At 40.6% G+C, this 15,217-nt stretch overlaps 1 protein-coding gene across 1 annotated transcript in view; it reads left to right on the top strand.

Annotated features, from left to right (window-relative positions):
• The window catches only part of cds1 (CDP-diacylglycerol synthase (phosphatidate cytidylyltransferase) 1), a 51,955-nt gene that overhangs the window by 15,166 nt on the left and 21,572 nt on the right, over window positions 1-15,217 (top strand). The window contains exons 2-4 of the mRNA XM_053324961.1: window positions 8,023-8,180; window positions 14,607-14,703; window positions 14,873-14,970. Coding sequence (XP_053180936.1) covers window positions 8,023-8,180; window positions 14,607-14,703; window positions 14,873-14,970 — 353 coding nt within the window. The remainder of the gene's footprint in view (window positions 1-8,022; window positions 8,181-14,606; window positions 14,704-14,872; window positions 14,971-15,217) is intronic.

Raw genomic sequence — 15,217 nt, 5'->3', positions numbered from 1 at the left:
GAGCGTTAACAAAATACTAGTCGTTCTGTCTGTGTTTTAGAAATGAAATGAGTTGCAGAGATTTTTATCAGTGTGTGCCGTCGTAATCGATTAGAGTATAGAGAGAAGACACAGTCGTGTTTCAGCTTTGAAGAAAACTAGAAAGAAGTTTTGGGTGAAAATGTTTTGAGGAATGAATTTAACCCTCCTGTTGTCCTCGAGGGAAGGGAGGAAGGAAGGAAGGAAGGAAGGAAGGAAGGAAGGATGAAAGGGAGGAAGAAGGAAGGGAAGATGGAAGGAAGGAAAGTAGGGAGGAAGGAAGGGCGGAAGGAAAGGAATGAAGGAGGGAGGGAGAAAGGAAAAAAGGAAGGAAGGAAGGAAGTTAGACTAGAAGGAAGGAAAGATGGAAGGATGGAAGGGAGGAAGAAGGAAGGAAGGATGGAAGGGAGGAAAGAGAAAGAGAAGGAGGGAGAAAGGAAGGAAGGAAGGGGGATGGAGGAAGGACGGAGGGGAAGAAGGAAGGAAAGATGGAAGGAAGGAGGGAAGGGAAGAAGGAAGTGTGGAAGGAAGGACAGAGGAAAGAAGGAAGGGAGGGAGGGAGAAAGGAAAAAAGGAAGGAAGGAAAGAAGGACAGAGGGAAGGGGGAAGGAAAAAAGGAAGGGAGGAAAGAGAGAAGGAGGGAGAAAGGACAGAAGGAAGGAAGGAAAGAAAAAGAGAAGGAGGAAGGAAGGAAGGAAAGAAGGAACAGTCAAAACAGACGGGAGGACGACAGGAAGGTTAAAAGAATAAAAAAAGAGATTAAATTGTTTTAATTATGATTGTAGTCAGAATTATTATCAATTATCATTATCGACTGAAGCTAAAGTCTTCATATTGCTTTATCGGAAACTCAAATATATTCAGTTTACTATCACTGAAGGCTTAGATGGTCTCCAGAAGAATTGATTTACCAATTAATTAGACTAATTGATTAATCAGCTGATCACTTTTAGCTCTAAATGGTTTAGTGGCTGCTTGAGTTGAACGAGGCCTCAGTGTGGATGCAGCTTTAGCAGCTCGTCACCTGTCTCAACTGACCCCCCCCCCCTCCCTCCTCCTCCTCCTCCTCCTCCTCCTCTTCCTCTTCCTCCCGCTGCTCTGCAGAGAAGGCATTAATAGCTGAGAGGAGGAGGAGGAGGTGGAGGAGGAGGAGGAGGACAGAGATGACAGGGGAGGTGAGCTGAGCTGCAAGGACAGTCATTCTGCTGCCTCTCCGGCTCACAGGCTGCAGGAGAAACATTGACTGTACGTTAGACAGCGACACAGTTTGACTGCTCTCATGTCTCATTTTATTACTCTAAGACAGGGGTGTCAAACATGCGGCCCGCGGGCCAGAACCGGACCACCGAGGGGTCCAATCCGGCCCACTTTCCTTCTTTTCCTTCCTTCCATCAGTCCTTCCTACCTTCCTTTCTTCCTTCCTTCCTTCTGTCCTTCCTTCCTCCCTTTCATCCTTCTGTCATTTCTTCCATCTGTCCTTCCTTCCTACCTTCCTTTTTCCTTTCTTCCCTTCCACCCTTCCACCCTTCCACCCTTTCTTCCTTCTGTCCTTCTTCCCTTCCTTCCTTCCTTCCTTCCTTCTTCCCTTCCTTCTGTCTGTCTGTCCTTCCTACCTTTCTTCCCTCCTTCCTTTTGTCTTTCTTTCCTTTCCTTCTTATTTCCTTCCTTCCTTCCTTCCTTCCTCCCTCCCTTCCTTCCTTCCATCTTTTAATGATCTGGCCCACATGAGATCAAATTAGTCTGTATGTGGCCCTTGAATGAAAATGAGTTTGACACCTCTGCTCTAAGATGAGGCTTTTCTTTTTATATTTGCAGGTACTCAAGGAGTCCAGGATTAGTTTGACCCGATGTAGAATAACTTGGATCGCTATCACACAGATTTGCAGAAGTTGTTTGAGGTGTTTGACTGTGCAGTGATTACACAGCGGTTAGCATACTTTTCCTCGGCAAACAAAAGATTAAAAGCGTTTGACAGTTTAATTAAGAAGCTTGAGTACATTCACGCAGATTAAGTCATAATGCCGTAGCTGTGCGTACAACACAGTAGTAATGCACTTAACCCTCCTGTTGTCCTCCAGTCAAGGAAGGAAGGGAGGGAGGGAGGGATGGAGGAAGAAGGAAGGAAGGAAAGAAGGAAGAAGGAAGGGAGGAAGACGGAAGGAAGGAAGGGAGGGAGGAAGAAGAAAGGGAGGGAGGAAGGATTGATCTAAGGGAGGAAGAAGGAAGGAAAGGAGGGAGGAAGGAATGAAGGGAGGGAGGAAGGAAGGATGTAAGGGAGGAAGGAGGGAGGAAGGAAGGAGAGGAGGAAGGAAGGAAGGATTGATGGAGGAAAGAAGGAAGGATGGAGGAAAGAAGGAAGGAAGAACGGTAGGAGGGAGGAAGGGAGGAAGGAATAAGGAAGGGAAGGAAGGAATGAAGGAAAGGGAGGAAAAAGAAAGAAAGAAGAGAGGAAGAAAGGAAATGAAGGAAAGAAGGACAGAGGAAAGAAGGAAGGGAGGAAGGTGGGAGGGAGGAAAGAAAGAGAAGTAGGGAGGAAAGAAGGAACAGTTAAAACAGACGTGGTCAATTTGACCCGGGAGGATGACAGGAAGGTTAAACCAAGAAAACTGAGGCTTGTTTCATGCTGTGAATTCTGCAGAAATGAAAAGTTTGTGCTTAGCAGTGAGTAGTAGTTAGTTTGCTTCGTTGGAGACTCTGAAGTGTTCCTGAATAAATAACCTCAGCAGGCCTCATGCATATATCAGCGTACCATGTTGTAACATTAAACACACACAATTAAACGACTATGTGTATTTTTAGAGAGCTGCATGGTGCAACCAAACTGTTTTGCAAAACTTGAAATGATGATGATGATGAAAAGCTCGATGACTCATACTGATCCCAAACAGTTTGCTTAATGAAAAGCAGGTAAACAGTCAGCTGGTAGGAAATGTTTCAACATGTCGTCTCTGTTAATTACATCATTCATCATCAAACGTGTCATAATAATTACTAAAGTAAATTAAATGTGTTATTATCAAAGAGATGTTGGTTGTTACACTGAAGTAAGGCTGAGAAATTAACCCTCCTGTTGTCCTCGAGTCAAGGAAGGAAGGGAGGAAGGAAGGAAAGAAGGAGAAGGGAGGGAGGAAGAAGAGAGGGAGGAAGGAGAGAGGGAGGAAGGAAGGAAAGGAGGGAGGGAGGGAGGGAGGAAGGAAAGAAGGAAGGGAGGGAGAAGGAAGGAAGAAGGAAGGGAGGGAGAAGGGAGGGAGGAAGGAAGGAAGGAAGGAAAGGAGTGAGTGAGGAAGGAAAGGAGGGAGGAAGGTGGAAGGAAAGGAGGAAGGGGGGGAGAAGGAAGGGAGGAAAGGAAGGAGGGAGGAAGGAAGGGGTGGAAAGGAAAGAAAGAAGGGAGAAAGGAAAGAAGGAAGGTAGGAAAGAAGGAAGGGAGGAAGGGATGGGGAGGAAAGAAAGAGAGAAGGGGGGAGGGAGGGAGGAAGGAAGGAAGGAAGGAAGGAAGGAAGGAAGGAAAGAGGGAATGAAAAAAGGACTGAGGGAGGAAGGAAGGACAGAAAGAAGGAAAGAAAGTGAGGAGGAGGAAGGTAGGAAAGAAGGATCAGTCATGTCTTTATAAATGAGATATCTTTGGGTTTTGGACTGTTGAATGAGAAAAACAAGGTATATGAAGTCATTATTTTGGGCTCTGGGGAATTAATGGACTATTTTATTTTATTATTTTGTAAGATTTGGAACCTAAACGATTGATTTATCAGTTGATTAATTGATTATGAAAATAATAATTAGTTGCAGCTCTACTTTTTCCACAGTGGCAGACTCTGAAATACTTGTGCAATAATAAAAAAGACAAACTAAAGCTAACATGCTACAGCTAGTTTAGCCTGCTGTCCATTTCTTACTAAGGTGGTTGAAAATGAAACTTTGAGAGAGTATCATCTTATTTCCTCTTCAGTGTGCATGTGTCTGTTCAGTCAGTAACTTTTCCCTTTTTCAGTCAAGATATTTAGTTCTACATCTCCATATCGGACCATGTAGCTTTCCACTGTCTCCTCCTGCAGGCATCAACGTTTCCTCATTAAAACCTGAGTAGAAATCTACAGTTACACCTCTTCTCCGCCTCAACTCAAACACTATAACTAACTAAGGCGACCCCCCCCCCCCCCATTCTAAATGAAAAGCCCTCTGGTTTAACCCTGATGCCCCCTACTAACCGTATTTAGCAGTGTGAGAGTAGAAGCTACCATGAAAGGCAAAAAAGGCCCCATCCAGGAGCATCAGCGAGTCTCTCAAGTGCAAAAAGGGAACTTAATCTTCCACAATGTGTGCATGTGTGTGTGTGAAGAGGAAGAGGAATTTTTTTTTTTTACTTGGAGTTAATAATAGCTTATTTAAGGGGTGAAAAAGCCCCTCTGTGTTACATTATAGAACATTACTGTTTGTTAAGTGAAGAGCAGAAGTGTTGGTGTTAAACTCTAGGATGTCGCTTCTCTTATTTATTAATGATGTGAGACTGTCTGAGGCCATGTGCTCAGCAGTCCTGCTAAATCTGCAAAAAAAAAAAACACCAACCACACCTCGTTCTCTTCAGTCGATCCGGACTGAGCCAGCACGTTTAGTTCTTTTCCAAAATAAAGATGCTGAAATGCAGGATTTGTTCTTCTTGCTTAGAAAGTACTTCCTGTTTCCTCCAGATTTTGTGTAGTGCAAAGAATCACTGTAAACTGAGCTGTATTCCTGCACATGCTCAGTAGCGTCCACCTTACACAGAACTACTCTCCTCGTTCTCTTCAGTCCATCTGGACTGAGCCAGCACGTTGATGTTTCCTTTTTTTAACAAATGCAGGATTTTTCACTTCTTGCTTAGAAAGACGCCAACTTCCTGTTTCCTCCAGATCTTGTTGTGATTTTTAATTTTTTTTTTGTGTGTGTGTTCTGCTACATATCACAACCTCTTGACATAATACTGAAGTTACTTGAGACATTTACAGTATAGTACAAAGAATCACTGTAAACTGAGCCGTATTCCTGCACATGCTCAGTAACGTCCGCCACAGGACTACTCTCTGGAGACTGAAATCATGATCGCTGTTATGCGTCTTTTGGAGCCGATTCTTGACAAACTGATGTGTTTAAACTCTTAGTAATGCAGTAATTGATAGTACATACAAGATAAAATGCATCAGGACAGAATATAAAAACAACATATGGCAATATAATAGTGTTAAATTGGAAATTAAATTAAGCTAAAAATAGAGTAAAGAGAAGAGATGCTGATGTTTAGTTTTTAACAAATAAAGGATTTTTTTTCTTCTTGCTTAGAAAGATGAGAACTTCCTGTTTCCTCCAGATTTTGTGTGGTGCAAATAATCACTGTAAACTGAGCCGTAATCCTGCAGTAGCGTCCGTTTTACACAGAACTACTCTCCTTGTTCTCTTCAGTCGATCTTGACTGAGCCAGCACGTTGATTTCTTTTTTACAAATGCAGGATTTTTCACTTCTGGCTTTGAAAGACTCCAACTTCCTGTTTCCTCCAGATCTTGCTGTGATTTCTTTTTTTTTGTTTTTTTTGTGTGTGTGTGAAATCAAACTAGCCTGTTCTGCTACATATCACAACCTCTTGACATAATACTGAAGTTACTTGAGACATTTACAGTATAGTACAAAGAATCACTGTAAACTGAGCTGTATTCCTGCACATGCTCAGTAGCGTCCGCCACAGGACTACTCTCTGGAGACTGAAATCAGGATCGCTGTTATGCATCTTTTGGAGCCGATTCTTGACAAACTGATGTGTTTAAACTCTTAGTAATGCAGTAATTGATAGTTTTTGGACAACATACCAATAACCAAGAATAAATTAGAAGAAAAAAATATAAAATAAAATAAATGAAAATAATAATAATAAAAATTCCTTTTAAGTGCAATATTGACTCTCAGCCGTGGACAGCTGCTAGTATTTATGATTTCAGAGGCTCGTTATTATGAGTCTTTATTGAAAAGCTCTTTTATTTTGAATATTAGTGGGAAAAAGTATCTAATATGATTTGTAGTTCAGTTTGTTGGACTTATGTGAATAATCAGCAGCATGTTTGCATTTTTTACCCATTTTTCTCTTTATTTTCTAGAATAAGAAGCATTTATTGGTATATTGGTTTAGATTCTATATATGTAAAAACACATTTATTGCAATGATAACTCAAATATGAAACACTTGTGACAGATACTTATAATGCAGACAGGATATTTATCACTTTTAATAAACTTTAATGTCCAAACATGAGTGCACTTAACAGATTAAACCTGACTGGGCATTCGTACTGGGTTAAACTGTGCAGATTAAAGATTCATCAACACAAATAAAGATGTTTGCCTCCCGGGCAGCAGCAGCCTGCTATCCAGGTGTAGACTTTCAGCTCAGTCATGATCCGTCATGCTCAGACAGTAATCCTGCAGCTCCGTGACGGTGAGAGTGGAACCAAACTTTCCCCTTTTATGGCTGTTTTGAGTCAGTAAAGAGAAAAAAAACGGTTGAAACTTTTTAATCTTTTGGATTTACTTCACTTCAGGTTTGGATCATTTGAGTATGTTAACCCTCCTGTTGTCCTCGAGTCAAGGAAGGAAGGATGGAAGGAAGGATGGAAGGGAGGAGGGAAGGAAGGATGGAAGGGAGGGAGGGGGGAAGGAAAGAAATGAGGGAAGACGGAAGGAAGGAAGGAAGGAAGGAAGGAAAGGAGGGAAGAAGGAAGGGAGGGAGGGAGGGAAGGAAGGAAATGAGGGAAGACGGGAGGAAGGAAAGGAGGGAAAGGAGGGAAGAAGGAAGGAAGGAGGGAGGGAAGAAGGAAGGAGGGAAAGGAGGGAGGGAAGAAGGAAGGAGGGAAGACGGAAGGAAGGAAGGAAGGAAAGGAGGGAAGAAGGAAGAATGGAAAGGAGGGAAGAAGGAAGGAAGGGAGGGAGGGAGGATGGAAGGGAGGAGGGAAGGAAGGAAATGAGGGAAGACGGGAGGAAGGAAAGGAGGGAAAGGAGGGAAGAAGGAAGGAAGGAGGGAGGGAAGAAGGAAGGATGGAAGAAGGAAGGAAAGAAGGAACAGTCAAAACAGACGGGGTCAATTTGACCCGGGAGGACGACACAAAGGTTAAAAGAAACAAAATAGTCAGTTTCAAATAGTGAGATACAATTTTTTAATAGCAGTAATACTAAACATATTATACAAGCATATATTAATTATTGCATTATACTTATAATTTAATTAAATGATGGACAAACCGCTGCATTTAGAAAAAAATAAACTAAATGGGGAAAAAATGCTAAAATCTGTCTTTTTGTGACATTTCATTTAACGGCGTAGATAATCTGAACATATTTTATCCACATTATTGCTCATTTTAAGAATAAATGTTTCAAAATGAGTTAATTTCTACCTTCTATTACAGTCCTGATGTAGGATCATATTATGTTGGATCAAGTCACTGACCATCTGAAGGTTTTTAATTCCTGGAGGCTGTCTGTGGTTTAAAAAAGGAAACTTGTTACACACACACACACACACATACACACACACACACACACACACACACACACAAACACATGGATACACACACCTCCATAAACACACACACACATTCACTCGCAGACCTACTTGAATCGCAGCCAAGCTTAGAGGACACATGCACCAGTTATTCAGTCTCCTCCTCCTCCCCCCATCCTGCCATACGAGAGACTAAACTCTGGCCTAGTTAAACCACCTTGTGCCTCCTTCCTGGCTCAGACCGGACGCCATTATGACATCACGTGACATCACACCACATTCCATCGCCTTAAACATTAACATTAAAACATTTACTTATGGTTTTGCATTGCAGCAGCTCTCACAGTGCATCGCTTTTTACCTCCTCCGTTATCGCTTGTGTGCACACTGGTTGTTATTATGCATCATGTCAACACTCCCTATCTTAAGTCACTATTTGAATATCTATCATAACATAAATGTGTGTGTGTGTGTGTGTCTGCAGGAGACTGACGGCGATGACAGGTTGGGCCTGCAGGTTGACGCGGAGGGAGAATGTGACGGCGACTCCAAAGCAGACACTCCAGATGCTCCTCTCTCCTCGGGAGACACGGACAACACTCCACAATGCCTGAACAAAGCTCTGGAGGGGCTTCCCCCGAGGTACACACACAGTTCAATACACACAGGAAGTGGATGCCAACAATTTGATTTTTGTTCTCCTAAGTGCATACTAGAGTTTGGCACCGCTTAGATATTTTATAGGCATTACTTTGAAGCTTGATCCTACCACTCTGCTGTGTGTGTGTGGTAGGATCAATGAACACTTAGGGTTTACTAATCTAAGATTATATGTTCACATGGGAGTCTATTTTAGCTCGGAGGGCTTTCTACGACGTTGTGGCAAATCAGCAAAGACCAACGAGCCCTGGTGTGCTGCTGAGATGTGGATTCTCATGTCCAAAGAGTAAAATAAATAAGTAAATCAAGGGTTGCATGTACTTCCTGCTTGATTTCACAGCCACTTGCAACAGGAAGTGGAGCACAGATGAGTCCAAACCAGGGTTATTATAGATAACTAAGACTAAAACTAAATAAAAACTAAACTGAAACTAGTCAGTTCCTTCAAAATAAAACCAAAATAAAACTGGTCAATCCCTTCAAAATAAAACCAAAATAAAACTGGTCAATTCCTTCAAAATAAAACCAAACTAAAACTAGTCAATTCTGCAAAATAAAACCAAACTAAAAACTAGTCAATTCCTTCAAAATAAAACCAAACTAAAACTAGTCAATTCCTTCAAAATAAAACCAAACTAAAACTAGTCAATTCCTTCAAAATAAAACCAAACTAAAACTACTAAATCACTTGTTGAACTAACTAGAACTAAACTGAAATAAAAAAGCAAACTGAAAATCTAAAGAAAAATAAAAACTAAAGAAAATGTCAAAACTATAATAACCTTGGTCCAAAGAGTAAAAGAAATAAGTAAATCAGGTTTATATTTACATGCTTCTCTACTAGCCTGCATGTACTTCCTGCTTGATTTCACAGCCACTTGCAACAGGAAGTGGAGCACGGATATAATCTTAGATTTCTTAGATTACAAACAGGATTAAATGCAAACTTCAACCCACAGAGCTCAAATTCCTTTTGCAAAAATGCAAATCTCAAGGCCTGAGGTCAGATGACCGACTGGTTTTACATGCTGTGAACCAGAAAAGCCAAAAGCCTGAGGTCTTGTTGAGCCGCAATGTTGCTGTAACAAGCATGTTTTCCCTCCATTTTTCATAGAAATGGCCTCAACAGAGATATTGATCATGCTTTCTCTGTGCATGTAGGTTAATTGGACCAGAAATAGATGTGAGATGCAGTAAAGGAAATGCAGTTGCTTTATGGATTTGCTGATTCATAAAAGCTTAGAGTTTAGAAAGTAACTACTGTAGTTTAACTCCCTGAATGCCACACAGGATTTAACCTTTGTTTTTCTTAACCAACACTCTCATTGAAAGTGATTCACAACAGCTGAGTAACGCATAGTCATTTCCCCACATGACAAGAAGCTAATAGTAAGGTTGGTGCTTCATCCTAGAAAATACCCAATTTAAAGATTAACCAGTCAGTGAGGTGTGCAAAAAAAACCTAAAATCCACTTTCCTGCAGTATTTTCTTATGTAACTGTAAAATATATGCTGATAACCTGCTGTATTAAGTATAGTTGGCTCCCAGGTGAATAGTATGTTTCCTGTTGTTGACTTCATTTATTGATCTTTTATGTTTAACTCCATGCAAATATATATGTAAAGCACATTTAAACAATAAGTCAACTCAAAGTGCTTTGCATAAAACATAAAAAGGCATCAAGTGTTTTATTGTCCTTTAACACAGCAGCACACACAACTGTTTTCACTCCGACAGGAAAATGATGGGAATAGGAATACTATGTTGTTTTAGTGATGGCTTTAATTAAAACCAGTTTAGTTTAGTAAAGTTGTTATGGTGCTATTTTTGCACGGCTTCAGAAATCTGTTTTTCTGTCCTTATATTTAACATATAAGTTGTAGTATGGAGTATAATCTTCATATATAGGTCAGTGAGCAATTCAAAAATATCTTAAAAAATAGTTTTAAAAGCAGCATCCGGTTTGTTAAAATGTACATTTAAGTATTTTTGTTGGTTTTATATCATTTGAAATGACATTTAAACCATTTTTTAACCAAAAGTAAGACTGAATGCTCCTGAAAATGTCAAATGGTGTAACCACAAAAGATAAATATTAAATATTTTATCCACCTACAGTGTAAAACATGTAAATGTGTCCTGATCTCCATGGTTACCCAGATTAAATGTAATATTTAGAACAATAGTATTCCATTAGCTTTATTTAATATAAAAGTTATAATGTAGGATCATGCCAAACTAGTTGATATGCTGTTTTATTGACTATTTACTGTTTTTAAGCAAGTTGAATTATTTGATACAAAGTTTTTATGGTTACACCACTTAGACATTTTTACCATAATCCTCTAATATATTCTCTCTAAATGGATTAAAAGCAGAGATTTGATGCTGAGTCCACAAAAAAGAATGTGTGCAAGTTATTAATACGTTTATTTTCATATTTTAACCCTTTAAATTTGACTAAACCACACAGTTATCTCCTTTTAAAATTTGTAGTATGTGTATATATATAATTTGACTTAACCACATGGACACTAAAAAGTTCACTGACCCTTGTGGAGTTATATTGGTATATTTAGTGCATGAATGTAATGTTAAGTGCCAGAATCTTAAAATAAACACGAGGAAGTTATCAGAGAAGAAATTCATTGAAGTTTTAACTCAGCACAAACTGATACTGCACAATTTACTATATTAACGCCAGCATGTTCAGGACGGTTACATTCGGTGTTGTGTTGCAGTTCTCCGGCGCTTTGAACACAAACGGAACGAGGTGGCCCCCCTTTTTTTTTTTTTTTTTTTTTTTGATATACAGATGAGGAGTAGAGGGTGTGACCGATGAGTGACGGCCAGGTCACAGGGCTTAAAGGCTCACGAGGAGGGAAGCACTAATCCCTGCAGGCTCAACCGCCATTAGAGTCAGTGTGCTGCTGCTGCTGGTAGTGGTGGTGGTGGTGCTGCAGAGAAACATGTGAATGAACAGACTGCAGAGAGGAGAAGAAGAAGAGAGAGAGAGAGGAGGGAGGGGGAGGGAGAGAGAGAGAGGGAGGGACAGAGGAGAGAGAGAGAGGGAAAGAGAGGGGGAAAGAGAGGGGGAGAGAGAGAAAGAGAGAGGGAGCGGGAGGGACAGAGAGAGAGAGAGAGGGGGAGAGGGGGAAAGAGAGGGGGAGAGAGAGAGAAAGAGAAAGAGAGAGGGGGGAGAGAGAGAGAGAGAGAATTAGAAGAAGAGAGCTAGAAGAGACACAGAAACAGATGGATGTAGTAGAGATAAGGAGGAGGAGGGAGGGATGACGATGGATGAATGGAGCGAGCGAAGTGACACAGCAGAGAGGGATGAAGAGATGGACTTGAAGGGGAAAGAGAGGAGGTAGTTTTAATAAGAAAGGCGAGAGAGTGAGTGATGGTGATGGTGGGATGAAGTCAGAGAGAGGAAGAGAGAGAGAGAGAGAGAGAGCATAATGCTGAGTGGAAGCAGCAGCAGGTTTTTTTTTTTCATGATGCAGCTGTTTTTTCTCCTCCATTCATACCAGGCTCTCTGCACTGCTTGGCTCCTGTGCAGCTTTTTTCTTTTTTTTTTTTTTTTTGCTGTTTCCCCTCTTTTGTTTTGCTCGCAGGCAGCAGGCAGTGCAGCAGTTTGCTTCACAGCAACACGTACAACATGACGTGTTGTGAAAAACAGTCCAGAGAGAACGAGGCCTCATTCCACAGTTTTTAGACACACAAGCTGCGTAGCTAAAAAAGAAAAAAAGGGGGGATGTGTGTGTCGCTCCACTACTGCTCACACTGAAATATCTCAACAAGTATTGAGTGGATTATCTTTAAATCTTGTACTTAAATCCATGTTTCCCCCGAGGATGAATCCTACTGACTTTCATGATCCCCTCAGTTTGCCTCTAGTGCCACATTTTACTCTTTAGTGAAATATTTGAACAACTATTGGAAGGATTGGCAGGATTTAGTGCCGATATTCATGTTCCCCAGAGGATGAATCCTACTGATTTTGGTGATTCCCTTTAGTGCCACTTACAGGTCAAAGCTTTTACTCTTACAGTGAAACATCTCAACTAACAATTAAGTGAATGATAAGGATAAGGATAAATGTATTGATCCCACAGTGGGGGAAATTCATTGCTACAGAAGCTCAAAAAATAGTGATATAGAAAAAAACAAAAAACTAATTTATACAACAATACAAATGATAAACTAAATAAAAAGGACCTTCTATTATAGGACCAATTATAACATACATACATATATATATATATATATATATATATATATATATATATATAAAAACATTACATTTTATAAAACTAAAAAAGGGCCCTAAAGTGCAGCTATAGTGCAGCAAAATTGTATGCAGACATCACCTAGAGGATGAATCCTACTGACTTTACTGATCCTATAAAGTTTGCCTATAGAGCCACCATTACTCTGCATCCTGACATACAGCGAACAAGCGAGCGAACCGGCGACGAAATCTCGCGTGAAACTGTCCTGACATGCAACATGCTTGCTGTTCTCTGTTCTCTCGGTTCTCTCTCTGCTAGCTAGCTTGTCAACAGGAAGCAGCGTGTACATTTCAACCAATAAGAAGTGTTTAGGGGCGGGACACGGCTGCAAAATTCCGTCCATTCAACAATAGGAGATATGTTATGTTGTTAGCTAACAGTTTTGGTGTAAAAAGCCTGCTTATATCGGTATCGGGTGATATCGGAAGTTAAGAGTTGGAGAATATCGGAATATTGGATATCAGCAGAAAAGTCAATATCAAACATCCCTAATCGTGATAAATTATATTATTGTCATTTGAAGATCATTTTATAATATAATGATAATATAATATCATAATAATGGGGGGTGGGATTGTAGAGTTGGTGCTACACTGCCATTGTGTTTGAGGACCGTTATTTAGCCTCTAATTCTCCTGCAGTCTCCACTCAGGATGAACACAGTGAGGAAATGCTTAGCCAGACATGATTAGCCTCTTAGCTGCTAATGTCAAGTGTGGCAATACTGAGGTAAAAAAAAAAAAGATCAAGGTCATGTCAGTGTATCATATGATAAGATGATATGATGATGCTGATAATTATGTTATTGTACGATAAGGAGATAGCGTAATTCTGGATAACTGGTAACTTCACCTACTTCCAAGTTCCAAGGAGAAGGGGATAAAAGTCGTAAGGAAGTCAAAGCTCCACCAACACTTGTAGTATAGAAGAAGTTTATTAATAGATCAACGCGTTTCAGCTTGCAACCTTCATCACGGTCATGGATCTTTAACTTTCTTCATGATTGATTGGCACCAAACTCTGAGCAGACATTAATGATTGCCAGGGGAAATATCCTAATCACCACTATGAGGCTCACATTTTAGTTTTTGAGTGAAATTTCTCATCAAGTAATGAATAGATTGCTGTACAGTTTGCTTCAGACATTTACACCTCTTTTAGGATTAAATTATAACCTAAACTTTTCTTCTAGAGCTAGTTAGAAATATTTAATCTGTGCAGTTTATTACCAAAATACCTGCAAAACTGACGTTCCCATCAGACTCAGCTTTACTTAGGTCTGACTTTCAAATGTTTAAATGCTAACACGTTTAACCCTCCTGTTGTCTTCGAGTCAAGGGAGGAAGGGAGGGAGGGAGGGAGGAAGAAGGAAGGAAGGAAGGGAGGAAGAAGGAAGGAAAGGAGGGAGGAAGAAGGAAGGAAAGGAGGGAGGAAGGAAGGAAGGAAGGATGGAGGGAAGGAAAGAAGGAGGAAAGGAAAGAAGGATTGAGGGAGGAAGGAAGGAAGGAGGAAGGAAGGAGGGGAGGAAGGAAGGCGGGAAGGAAGGAGGGAGGGAGGGAGGGAGGAAGGAAGGAAGGATGGAGGGAAGGAAAGAAGGAGGAAAGGAAAGAAGGATTGAGGGAGTAAGGAAGGAAGGAGGGAAGGAAAGAAGGAGGGAGGAAGGAAGGAAGAAAGGAAGGAGGGGAGGAAGGAAGGCGGGAAGGAAGGAGGGAGGGAGGGAGGGAGGAAGGAAGGAAGGAAGGAAGGAAGGAAGGAAGGAAGGAAGGAAGGAAGGAGGGAGGGAGAGAGGGAGGAAGGAAGGACAGACAGAACTAACTAACTAGTCCCTAAGTTGTTCTTGTTCCTGTCAGTCATTCATAAACGCCAGAAACAAACAAACACTGTCTCAACTCCACCAGTCAGCTGATATAAAATTACATCAGTCCTTTAAATTCAAAAACTCCGCTAATCATAAATCTACTCTCATGATTTCACGGATCTGATGAGGAATTTTATGCAGTTTATTTGACGTAAACTGAACTTATAGGCATGAAGTCAGACAGTAAATCATGCCGTTTTGTGGAGGAGGGAATAGTTTTATGTACATCATTAAATCAGAGTTTCTATTCTCCACAGATGGAAGAACTACTGGATACGAGGGGTTCTGTCTTTAGCCATGATTTTCGGCTTTTTCCTCATCATCTATATGGGACCTATCACTCTTATATTAGTGGTAAGTGACAATGAATTAAAGTCTTTATATACAGTAACTCCTGCTTGTCAGTACTTTCTTCTTCTTTCTTGTCATTTCTGATGAGGCTCCGAGGCTTTTTGTGGATTCACTAACTAAATTACTGTGTTTTTACGTCATGTTTTCGCTCTGTTTCATCATCTGATTTTAGGTCATGAGTGTCCAAATCAAGTGTTTCCAAGAAATCATCACCATCGGCTACAGAGTTTACCATTCCTATGAGCTCCCTTGGTTCAGGACATTAAGCTGGTAAGGAGAATGGATTTGACAGACTAAACAGCACATATACAATAGATGCACTATGAAAAAGAGCAATGCTGAATGATTTAAACTAAATGGAAGAGAATCAGACAAGAATGAGCTCCAGCCTCTTTTCTCATACAGATTTTGGATTGGAGGTTTATTTCTCTTTTTAAATGAGGAAAGTCTGGAAATGTATTACCAGGATTAGTATAGTGAATTATATTCTTCAAAGCTTTATTTATAATTATGTAAC

Source organism: Scomber japonicus, chromosome 9 (genome assembly GCF_027409825.1).
Source record: "Scomber japonicus isolate fScoJap1 chromosome 9, fScoJap1.pri, whole genome shotgun sequence".
In the NCBI taxonomy this organism is placed as follows: Eukaryota; Metazoa; Chordata; class Actinopteri; order Scombriformes; family Scombridae; genus Scomber; species Scomber japonicus.
The sequence above is the reverse complement of the archived record's forward strand: the minus strand, read 5'-3'. Positions and strand labels throughout refer to the sequence as shown.